This window comes from Prionailurus viverrinus, chromosome B4, assembly GCF_022837055.1.
Source record: "Prionailurus viverrinus isolate Anna chromosome B4, UM_Priviv_1.0, whole genome shotgun sequence".
Taxonomy (NCBI): Eukaryota; Metazoa; Chordata; class Mammalia; order Carnivora; family Felidae; genus Prionailurus; species Prionailurus viverrinus.
The window spans coordinates 1,964,726-1,977,170 of NC_062567.1; the positions used below are offsets into that span (position 1 = coordinate 1,964,726).

Below are 12,445 nucleotides of genomic sequence, written 5' to 3' on the forward strand. Positions count from 1 at the left end.
GCCCTGCGCCTACGCCGTGCGCCGGCTCGCGGTCGGCAGTCCTCGTTGACTTTTAAAAGGAGCAGTCCCGCGCCGCCCTGGCTGCCGCACTGGCCTCTGCTGGCGGGAGGGGGCCGACCGGGCCGGCGGGGCAGGGGCGCAGCCCCCTGCCCCATGTACCATGAGGTGAGGGAGGGGCCGGCCCCCAGCGCGGGCCCGGCCCCCCACTGCTGCCAGGGCGCCCCAGCTGGCCAGCCAGCTGCCTTCCCCAGCGCCGGGCACCAGCGAGACTGGAAGAAGGGACAGACTAGGTGTCTAACCTTTAAGGGACTTTAGGGAATGAAGCTTTGGCGGGGGGGGGCTTCGGGAACAGGTTGGAAGGTCCATAAAGGCTTCCCGAGGTCCTTGCTCCTCAGTCCTCGCTCCTCAGTACTCCCTGGATTCTGTAAGTATGGTGGTGAGGAAGCCCTTGCGGAAACTTCTAGAGAGCAGGATTGCTTCTTACAACTCTCCCGTGTGTGCAGACGGTCCGTGTTTTAGGTCATCTTCTGAAATGTAAAACAGTGATACGGGTGTTTTGTGCTTCATTCACATTTGCTTTTTTATTCCTTCTGTGTATGATTATCTGGGCATGAGAAAACATTTAAACTTCTGTGTCTGGCAAACTTTTTTATATCTTTTAAAAATTTTGTGAAATTCCTACCTTTCTCATTCCATAGTATTTTCTTTTTTTTAACAGAACACTTTGTTTATGGGGCTCCATTGTTTTGCCTTATGGCAACTGTTATTTACACTTGTTTTCTTTACTTTGTCTTCATATTTAAAAAACTAGCTTGCTTCCACTTAGGGCTGTAGGAGATCTCTTTTTTTTTTTTTTTTTTTTTTTACAAAGTGAAAATTGCTTTATTTCCCCCAGATTGTATTTATGCTTATGTCAACTTTTAGATAATACAAAAAGTTACAAAAAAACAAAAACAAAAATTACCTATACTTGACCCACCTAAAGATAACTTGGTATTGAGTACCTCCTGTGGTGCTGTGAGCTCTGCTGGACACTGGGGGACTCTGGTGAACAAGAGAGAGTATCTGCCTGCATAGGTCTTACAGTCTGGTGGGAGAGATGAGCCCCCAAAAAGGAAATTGATAAAATAATTGCATGTTGTAATGAGTGCTTTAAAGAAAACAAGGTTTCTCTGAGGGAAAAACTTGTAGATTTCACTAAAGGAAGAACAGGAACTAAGCCATGGATGGAACAGGAGAAAGAACGTTTTAGTCAGAAATAACGGCATATGCAAAGGTCTGAAAAGAGGAAAGAGCCTGGATCAGAAAGATCAGTATAGCTGGAACTCAGTGGTAAGTCAGGGGAAGGTGGGTCAAGGTGAGTAGAAAAATGATCTGGAATTGATGATTTTTCCAGTAGAAAAATGAATTGATTCATTACATAAGTGTTTATTGAAACCTTATTGTGTACCAGGCACTGATCTAGGCACTGGGGATACAGCTTGGAAAAGGACAGATTCCCTGTACTCATGAAATGAATAAACTAGTGCTGAGAGGATAACCAAATAAACAAGAAAGATAGTGGATGTTGTTAAGTGTTATGCAGAAGATGACTGTTGTTTAAACTGTGTTGTGTGTTCTTAAAGATGTATGGGTACATATGCTTCTCTTTTATAATTTGCTTTTCTTTCCCCTAAACAGTTTATGGTAGGACATTTTTCTATGTTATTAAATAAATCTTCTATTTGGGAGCATCTTAGCTTGTTTTTTAGATTAAGTGTGAGAGATAATCCATAAATTAAAAAAACCCTCTTCAACAAAAATTTGCACATTATAAGGCATCGTAATATAAACAGGTAGAAGGTAACTTCGTTTTGACAGTCTGCCATTTGGTTTCTCTTCTGCGTCACCCCACCACCCAGCAGCCTCTCTGTGGTTGTCTTACTTCCACCTATCGATGTTGTTAGTTAAATGTTTGGATTTCCTATTTATTGAACCAATTTTTAACAATCCTATAATGAATCTGGATTGATACCTGTTATCATTTTCACATCCTGATGGACTCTTTTTGCCAGTGCATATGTTTTAAGATTTTAGTTATCTGTCTTCATAAGAGAGGTAAATCTTTAATTTCTTTTTTTATGTTTTCTTTGTCAGACTTTGGTACTAGCACTTGGCTGCTTTCAAGATGGGAAACTTGATTCCTTTTACTGAGTTTTGGGACAGATTAAATAGTCTAAATATTATGTACTCTTTTATTTAGTTACCAGTTACATATTTACTGTATGCCATGCGTTGGGTTGGATGCTGAGTAAGCAAAACAGAAATGGTTTCTGCCCTCATAGGGCTTGATTCATTGGGGAAGTAGACATTACTGAAGTAACCATGAATATGTAATTGTGAATCATAACAAGTACTCTAAAAGGAAGGAAGAGAGTGCCGTGCGAGAAATATCATTGAAGATCTACTTGAGATTGTACTTTTTGTGATATGAAGACCTGCTTATTGAGTATATATGCACTAAAAGGTAATTCTTTTTAAGTGAAATATTTATTGGCTGTTTGATATATACTTAGGTCTGCGGCCAATACATTAAGTAAGTGAAGTCTTCATAATGATAAAAGTTAAAGTAACAACCACTGGCAATAGTAACTACCAGAGTTAGGGGATATAGTCCACATGTTTTAATTGAAGAAATTAAGACTTATATTAAGTAGACACTTGTAGTGTAACATGTCCAATTGTATACACCCTCTGGAAATCCCACTGAGGTTACAGTAAAACAATAAAGTTGTAAATCCACAAAAAGAGAATGGGAAAGTAGATGCCAGGTGCAGTCAGCTTTGGGAAACTAGAAAGAAGATGGTCAGGTGATAAGTGACTTTGTGGATTAGAGGATGCTGAACGCTGAAGACCCGGAAGCCATCAAGGGGCAGGCGTAGTCCCACCAGGCAGTCTGGCAGCAGCTCAGGATTTAGAAGTACCGGGTACTTGTCAAGGTGGGAATAAAGGGTGGAGTGGAAATAGAAGGTCTGAGTCATGATTTTTGTAGTTTTCACGCTCTGGATTCCCTTCCCTGCTGTCTGCACCCAGACAACTGTCTACCTCCCCTCTACCCAGACAGAGGACTGAAGGTTGACACTCAGGAGACGTTCACTGGGCATGCCAGACAGCAGAGGTAGGGGCAGAGCACCTCAATGAAAATGAAGATTAAGTGAAAGTGTACTGAAGCGTGAAACCAGAACTGTCTTCCTGTGTGATTCTCAGAACTAATAGTCAAGCTTATGCTCCCTCTAAACAAGATATTAAAGGAATCTTTTCTGGGGAAACATACCAAACCATGGCAAAATATTTAACAGACACGGACTTCGGGAGTTTGCCCGATTCAACAGCTGCATCACCATCAGATCATGTGAAAGAGTAAGGGCTGCTGGTCAAGAAGCACTGTTGATGCACCAGACTTTCAGGCAGCTTTAAGTGCCTCACGTGTAAACATACATGGACAGCAGAGGATCCCCAGCCACTGGGTGCAAGTGTCTAACATGAAAGAAATCAAACAGGGATAGATAAGTAGGAAATAAAAGGAGCTTGGTAGAAATAAATTTACTGCAGTTAACAGAAGAAACTTCAACCAAATAAAACTATAGCATCTTTAGAAATGATACGACATCCATGAAAGAAGAGGAGGTTCTATTTTTTTTAATTATTTGGAAAACAGAAAAGGGCTCTGTAAGAGCAGAAAAAAATATATAAGGATTGGATAATAAAGCTGAAGAACTCTCCCCCCAAAATAAAATGGCCACAAGCATTAGAAAATAAGGGTGCGAAGATAAGAAAAATAGAGCACCAGTCAAGGAGGTCTTTTGTCTTACACAGTGGGAGGAAACCACCATCCACCATCTAGTCCCAGAACTGGAAGATGTGAGTTTGTGGGTTGAATGGGTCTTCTGTCTGATGCCCTGAAGAACAAAACAGAATGAAACCAAATCATCAGACTGAACGTATAGTTCCAAAAGGAACAAGGCCAGATTAGTTTTTAATCATTCTACTTCCATAAAGAATGGGAGGCAGGGGGCAGTTCTCAGACTACATTTTGAACAAGTGAAGGAGAAAAAGAAACCCGGTAAACTTGAATATATACATAAGTACTGTTCGGAAGCCCCAGTAGTTCTATGAGAAAAGGCAGAGTTGTGCAGAGGGGGCATAGCTCAGAAATTTCCAGCAGCCATCCAGTCCTGGCAGCAGTCCCATCCTAAAAGAATCGTTGCCTACCAGGCTGAGACTGAACAGCCGTATGGTGTCCATTAAGGAATGCAGAGAGGAATTGGAAAGTACCTGAGTGGCCCAGAGATCTTAAAATGAGCTAGCAAAATACTCCCTAGAAGTGAGTATATAACCTTGGAAAGCAAGGGATGTGTCGTCTTAGTGATCTTGAAGAGGAAAACAGAGCTGGAAGTACACACACCCTCCTGATCCACAGTACACTTGCAGGTTGACAACAAAGGAACCGTATTATTTTTTCAAAAATCCTTGGATGCAGGAACGAAGAAGGGGGAACTCCTAAAATAAGAAAACGGAAAACTGCTCTCACCCTGCCTACATCCTGAGCATTCTGCTGGTTCAGGATAATTCATCTTGTTTAAATATGAAAAACAAGAATATGCACAACATCCTTACAGTGATACTGTGGTAGATTGCATTTCTTTCTTATTTTTTTAATGTAGTATTTTATTACATTGGTTTTTAATTAATTAGTTTTTAGTATATTCACAAGGATGTCCAACCATCATCACTATCAATTGTATTATGAAGCCCAGGGCTCTCCTCCTCTTTGCGTTCCTGCCCTGACTCTGCATTTCTTCCCACTAAAGGGACAGGATATCTCTTCCTCCCCGCTGACTTTGAGTTTGGCTGTATGACTTGGTGTGGGCAATAATATCAGGTAGAAATGACAGTATGTTAGTTTCAGGCCTGATAAACCTTAAGAGGACTTGGTGTTCTACATTTGTTCTCTGCACCTCTGCCATTTCCATGAGAAAAACATGCCTCTGCTAGTTCACTGGCTGAAGGAAGATGAGAGAGATATGGATCGGAGCTATGCCAGCTGGACTAAGCCTAATTCAGCCCACATTGTAGAAATGTGAGCAGTAGTAAATGATTGTGGTTGTCAGCTACTGAATTTTGAGATGGCTTGTTACTAAGCAGTAGTTAACTGATATAAATATGTGAGAAAAGGCTCAGGTGGGGGGATATGTACCACATATGTTCCTGCTCTGTGGTTCTTTGTTCTTCTATTCAATTAGCTTCTAATCTTTATTACTTACTTCCTTTGCTTATTTTCTTTGAATTTACCACTTCTCTGTTTTGTAAGTTCTTGAATTGACTCTTCAGTTCACTGATTTTCAAATGTTTTTCTTTAACATGTACGTTTAAAAGTAATGGTTTTCTTGTAGTTTTTTCTTGTAGATATTTTGCATGTGCCTAAGTTCAGATAGGTGTTTTCATTGTCATTCAGTTCAAGCATTTTAAATTTCATTATAATTTAACTTATGTCATTTATAAGTAGTTCTTGGTTTTTGTTTTTTTTTTAAGCATGGGGCTCTTGAGATTAATTTTTTTATGGTCACATAAAATCCAGTAATTTTACTGGATTTGGGTCAGATGTTATATGCTATCTCATATCCATATTTGGTGCTAAACACATTTTAAGTATATAGTTCAGTGAATTTTGGTAAATGTGTGGACCCTGTGAGCAACACACCCATAAAAATATAGGATGTTTATATCACCCCAGAAAGTTCCTTCATGCCTGCTTCACTTGCAATCAGTTTTTCTATTTCTGCCCTCCACCCGCAACAACCACTGATACGATTATCACTACAGATTAGTTTTACCAATTCTAGAACTTCGTATATGTATGGATCCTACAGTGTGTACTTTTTATGTCTGATTTCTTTTGTCCAGTTTAATGTTTTTGAGATTCATGCATGTATCAGCAGGTTTTTTTTTTTAAATCCCTGAGTAGAATAGTATATTGTATGAAAAGACCATAGTTTATCCAAACACCTATCATGAACATTTAGATTGTTTCCAGTTTTAGCTTATGTGCCCCGTTCGTGTACACATTTTTTTTTTATGGACATAATGTTTCATTTTTCTTGGGTAAATATGTAGGAATAAAATTGCTGGGCCATAAAGTAAGTACATATTTAACTTTGTAAGAAACTGGCAAAACATTTTTCCAATTAGCAATACAGGTTTCTATTCCTACCAGGAATGTATGAGAGTTCCAGAGGTTCCTCATCCTTGCCAACACTTAGTATTCTCAGTCTTTCTAATTTTAGTCATTCTGGTGAGCAAGTGGCACCTCCCTGATAACTAATAATGTTGACCATTTTCCCACGTACGTACTTGCTGTTAGTATGTTGTTTGTGAATTGTGTTTAAGAGTCCTTTGTATACTCTGGGGCCGCCTAGGTGGCTCAGTCAGTTAGGCATCCGACTTTGGCTCAGATCATGATCTCACGGTTCATGAGTTCAAGACCCACATTGGGCTCTGTGCTCAGAGCCTGGAGTCTGCTTCGGAATCTGTGTTTCCCCCTCTCTCTGTCCTTCTCTCCCTCACGCTCTGTCTCTCTCTCTCTCAAAAATAAATAAATATTAAAAAAAAAAAAAGACTTCTTTGTATATTCTGGATACACATCCTTCACAAATACTTTAATTTCTTAATGATGTCTTTTGAAGCTCAGAAGGTTTTATAGTTTTCATGAAGTCCGGTGTATCAGTTTTTCTTTTATGAGAACTGATTTTTATGCCCTAAGCAATCTTAACCTGCCCCCTGGTCAGAATTTTCTCTTTTGATCTTTTTCTAGGAACTTCATAGCATTAGCGGTTACGTTTATGTCTGTCATTCATTTCCATTTGAATTTTATGGTTTGAGGTAGGGGTTGAGGTTCATATTTGTTTGTTTTTTCTGATTTGGTGGTTATAGCATCATCTTTTTTCAAGTTCTTTTCCTCTTGGGTTATATTGGCAGCCTTCTGACAGTTTCTGAGCTCTCATGCTGTCCCACTGATCTGTATGTATTATCGTTAAAACACCACAGTTGTGACTGCGTTAGCTTTGTGGTGATTCTTGAAATCAGGTGGTGAATCCTTCAAATTTGCCATTTTTTCTAAAATTGTTTTGGCTGTTCTGTATCCTTTGAATGTAAGTTTGAGTCAGGTCATTGGTTTCTGCCAACTGGGATCGTGCTGAACATTTATACATCAGTGCTGTATCTCAGCATCCCCCACCAAGGGCGCAAAGCTCTTTGGTTCACTGGAGAGCACAGGTCCTTCACCGGGAAGCACAGGTCTTTCACCAGGAAGCACAGGTCCTTCACCTGGAGCACAGGTCCTTCACCGGGGAGCACAGGTCCAGACTGAAGCCGGAGGACACAATGCTGCACAAACGGCGTCTCCAAACACTTGATGTATCTATCTGTTCGGGGGAGATTTGGGTTCTCTGGGAGAATTTTAAGCAGAGACCATCTTAAATTCAGAAAAATGAAACATCATGTAAAAAAGGAAATTGACTACCCAGTGTGGCCCAGCTATGATTAATGCATACAACTTATTGAAACATTGAATAATGACGTAGCAAAATTAGTGATATGAGTTTATACAGCTATTGTATTTAGAAACATGGAGTTCTACCAGAAGATAGAGCTAAAGTTGAAAGTGATTGCCTAAGAAGAATGGAAATCAGGGCTCCCTGGGAGGCTAGGGGCAGTGATTGATAAGACTACTGGCATGCGGCTTTTTATTTAGTGTATGTGCCTTGATGACATTTATTTTTAAAAAGAAGGGGAAGAAAGATTAAGCAGCTTTCTCAGAGTCACAAAGGTAGGAAGACCTAGCTTCAAAATCTTGTCTTGCCAAGTCCTTCTGATTACAAAATGTGTGCCCTTCATTACTTGTTCCATGGAAGAGGAGCTTATTCTGAACAGAACTTTGACAGACAGTTCTGAAATTATGACCTAAATGTTAGAGACCACTCTCGCAGGTAGACAAGACATACAGTCTCCCGTTTGTTCCCGTGTTCCCTAGCTCCAGCCCAGACCTGTACATAGAGCAGGACTATGGTAAATATCCGTGGAACGCTTGTGAAGAATGATTCTAGCCAGGTGGAAAATTTTTAAGTCATCAGAGAAGCTAGATTTGGGGGCTTTCAATGTGAGGAAAACTTGAAGTGGTGGAGGAGTGTGAAAATCAGACTTTGTATATAACTAATAAGGGAAATTACATTAGGAGTGATCTGAATCAAGGGTCTTTTTCCCTTGTGTGTGGGAGGGAGGTAAGACTTACTGAGTAGGTGGGAATCAAAGGCTTTAAATACCCTTATATTTTAGGTTTCAAGTTATATTAGCTTTTGTGATTTCTTGCTAATAAATACTAGGATAAATGTCTCCATGCATGGTGACAAATAAAAGAGGAATTTGATAAATTACCTAGTGCAGTGCACAATGCCTCATACATAACAGGGCTTCAGGAAGGCAGTTGGTAAAGTCACAGTGTTAGAATGGAAAGGAGCTTTAGAAACATAATTTCAGGGAGTCTGGGTGGCTCAGTCAGTTAAGCGTCCAACTTAGGCTCAGGTCCTGATCTCACAGTTCGTGAGTTCGAGCCCCATGTCAGGCTCTGTGCTGACAGCTCGGAGCCTGGAGCCTGCTTCCGATTCTGTGTCTCCCTCTCTCTCTTCCCCTCTTCCACCTGGCTCGCTCGCTCTCTCTCTCTCTCTCTCTCTCTCTCTCAAAAATAAATAAACATTAAAAAAAACTTTTTTAAAAGATAATTCCAAGTAAATGAGACCTTAAATGATTTAACCAAGTTCATAGTGTGTTTTCAGTTGCCAACGAGAGTGGTTTAAACAATAAAGGAACATTTATTATTTCACATCTCAAAAGATTGAGAGGCAGGGCAGCTCCAAGTGAATTTGTTCAGCATTTCAAGGACTTCTTCAGTGATTGAGATTCTGTTTTGTTTCACTCTTAATGTGCCGGCTGATGAATCTCATCTTGGTTGCAAGGAATTCCGGGCAGCAAACACATCTTAAAACGAGGCCCTAAGGCTAGAAGAATGGAGATGGGGAGAATGTGTTTTTTCCTTCAGAATTCTCTCTACTGATGTCCATTCACATCTCATTGGCCAGATACCATAATGAGCGTAAATTCCCTCTCTCTATATATCACACACACTCATTCTCTCTCTCTCTCTCTCTCTCTCTCTCTGTCTCTCTGTCTCTCTCTCTGTCTCTCTCTCTGTCTCTCTCTCTGTCTCTCTCTCCCTCCCTCCTCCTCCCGCCTAAAGCATGGAATCACCTAATACCTAAACAAAATTGTGATTTGGGGGAAGGAAAGAAAACAGGGCATGATATTTGGGAAGGCAAGTGTCAACAATACTAACGTCTTAAAACAAGTTAGTGGTAGGCCTACCCTCCTGGTCTCCTGATTCCCAATTTAGTTCTCCCCTCTTGACATAAATAACCTATTTGCTTAATGAATGAATATCGTCAGTATTACAACTTCTGAAAAATCTTGATAACATCCACACAATTCTGCCTCAGATCCTTTTTGAAAAAGGGTGTACTATTATAAAACTAAAAATATACTAATTTTTTTTAAAGTACATTGAATTCTTCAAATAAACTACCCACAGTTCCTTTTACATATGTTTCTCTCTCTCTTTGCTCATACTGTTTCTGTTGCCAGAAAATATACGGGCTAGCCCTTCTTTTGGCTTTATTATTTGAGCACCTACTCAGACTTCAAGTTATCGATCCCTCTGAAACGTCTTGATATATCCCATCTTAATGGAATCCCTATGATGCATCCACTACATTGTGTTCTAGATTCTCCCACGTATTTATAGTACTGGTTCTGTACAGGTTCATCTTCCTTTTCTAGTCTAAGCTTTCATTGTAGAGACAGTTTCTCATATATATGTAATAGGCACCCTAATAGTTGTATCTAAAGAATGGATGAATCATATTTAGTGGTGGGAGAGATTTTCTTTAACTGTATTCTATTTGATTTTGTTACTTTCCACCAGTAGAACATGCATGCAGTTCTATAATCTCTACTCTTCATTTCAAAAGATTTTTTTTTAAGTGAGGCCAATGTGATTACTATAAGCATAACTTATTTCTGTGAACAGAATTTTCTTCAGAACTTAAAGAATATTAAAAGAAAGGCATTTCATCTTATGTGTGTTACTGCTTATAGACCAAATTTCGCCCTTCGCTCTGGAGACCTGTCAAAGATGGTAAACGTTACAGAATTGTACCTAATATAAATTAGATGCTCAGTAAACATTTGTTTATATGGTAAATATGCTGTGAATAGAACTATTCGCTTTATGATTTCATTTTTTCTTTTCTCATTTTAGCAATTATGACACTAACAGAGAACAGGACTATGTCAAGAATTCTGGGGGTGTACTTGGTGACAATGAATTAAGACCACCCTCCCAGCTACATTCTGTCTTAGAGGAGACCGAGCCAGGGTTCATATCAGAAAAGAGTGGGTATTAAACTAAATGCTTTAAGTTATTACTAACAAATCCAAAGGAAAACGGTAGAATTAAAAAATTTTAATTTCAATCATGTAAAATGAAAGGATTTTTTAAAAAAATTATAAGTCATTAATCCAAAATTAATGTGATTACATTTTCAAATGGCATTGGAAAAGGTATATGTTCAAGGGAAATTGTCACATTTCTCTATTTGTATTTCTTTGAAGTTATGATTCATTTTGGTAGAAGTAATACATGCTTATGTAAGAAAACCTCAGTTGTAATGTGTATAAGGTAACAAGTAAAAGTTCCCCTTTATCCTCTTCTCCTTCAGTAACCATTGGTTTAAACACTGTTAACAATTTGGTTTCCCATCTTTCTAGATCTTTTTCTGTAAATTTTCAAACACATATTTGTAATGTATTTTTTTTTACCAAAATGACATTATATAATACATGTTATTTACTCAGTATGTAATAGATATTTTTGTATGCCAGTATATATGTATTTATTTTGATTTTTATTCAGTAGTTGTATGGTGTTTCCTTACTGACGGCAATTTAGTTGGTTATCTTGTGTTTTTGTTATTATAGATACAAGTGCATGGAATACCCCTTGTACATATAGCCTGTGCACTCAGGCTGGTATGTCTAAGGAGTACATTCCTGGAAGTGGAATGCTTATCTGGTATACACATTTAAGTTTTTGTTAGGTCCTGCCAAATTGTGCTCTAAAAAAGTTGTACTTACCTTAAACTGGCAATCCCTTAATGTCTGAAAAGTAAAGGTAATACATTTTAGGATCCGATAGTTAAGAAATGGGCTCTTCTTCAGCACCTATCAAAGGGCCAGCTTAGATTGATGGAGGATGGATGCATCAATAGTGTTACCAGAGGTAGGTTGCAGTCCGTCTAAAGGGAATACTAATAAGGACCTTTAGTGGCAGGTGGTGTTGGGTTCTGAGTGTTTCTGTCTTTGATGAGTGCTCCTGCCTATAAACAGGGCATGTGGTCATGAGAGTTTGGGGGCGATGTAGAGGTGGCTAATTTGTGTTAACAGTTGTTGTGACACTGAAGTTGTTGGCATTAGTTCATCTCATTATTTGCTTTCAGACCAGATAGATGCTTATAGAATAGAAAACAGATACTTGTGCCATAGCATCAGAGGTTGGTTTATAATTTTCTAATTCCTCTCATTAGAAGTTAAAAAGAGAAACAGGTGTCCAAAAGCAGACACTCAGTATCTCTGATGGCTTTTGAGAAAGGGGGAGATAAATACAGGGTACTTTGAGCAGAATCCAGCTTGTGTCAAGCTTGACTTAACTTTTTTTTTTTTATTATTTACTTCCAAGTTAGCATATAGTGCAATAATGATTTTAGGAGTAGATTCCAGTGATTCATCCCCTGTGTATAACACCCAGTGCTCATCCCCACAAGTGTCTTCCTTAATGCCCCTTCCCTATTTAGCTCATCACCCCCCCATCCCCCCCCACTCCCAACCCTTCCAGCAACTCTAGGTTCTCTGTATTTAAGAGTCTCTTAGGTTTTGTCACCCTCCTTGTTTTTATATTATTTTTGCTTCCCTTCCCTTATGTTCATCTGTCTTGTATCTTAAAGTCCTCATATGAGTGAAGTCATATGATACTTGTCTTTCTCTGACTAATTTCACTTACCATAATACCCTCTAGTTCCATCCACATAGTTGCAGATGGCAAGATCTCATTCTTTTTGATTGCCAAGTAATACTCCATTGTATGTATGTATGTGTATACACACACACACACACACCATATCTCTTAATGTTTTTAATTATTTTGAGAGACAGAACAGGAGCAGGAGAGGAACAGAGAGAGGGAGACACAGAATCCGAAGCAGGCTCCAGGCTCTGAGCTGTCAGCACAGAGCCTGATGCGAGG

The 12,445-nt window shown here is 39.2% G+C and overlaps 1 protein-coding gene across 6 annotated transcripts in view; it reads left to right on the forward strand.

Moving 5' to 3' along the window:
• Positions 1 to 12,445, forward strand: part of TASOR2 (transcription activation suppressor family member 2) — a 78,118-nt gene that overhangs the window by 8,157 nt on the left and 57,516 nt on the right. For 3 of the 6 annotated variants that reach the window (XM_047867610.1, XM_047867613.1, XM_047867612.1), the window contains exons 1-2: positions 127 to 165; positions 10,406 to 10,539. The exons of 2 other annotated variants lie outside the window; for them this stretch is intronic. In XM_047867610.1, coding sequence (XP_047723566.1) covers positions 161 to 165; positions 10,406 to 10,539 — 139 coding nt within the window. In that variant the 5' untranslated portion in view covers positions 127 to 160. Of the gene's footprint in view, positions 1 to 126; positions 166 to 10,405; positions 10,540 to 12,445 lie in introns of those variants that run through there. One more of the 6 variants, XM_047867616.1, reaches the window with a different exon arrangement.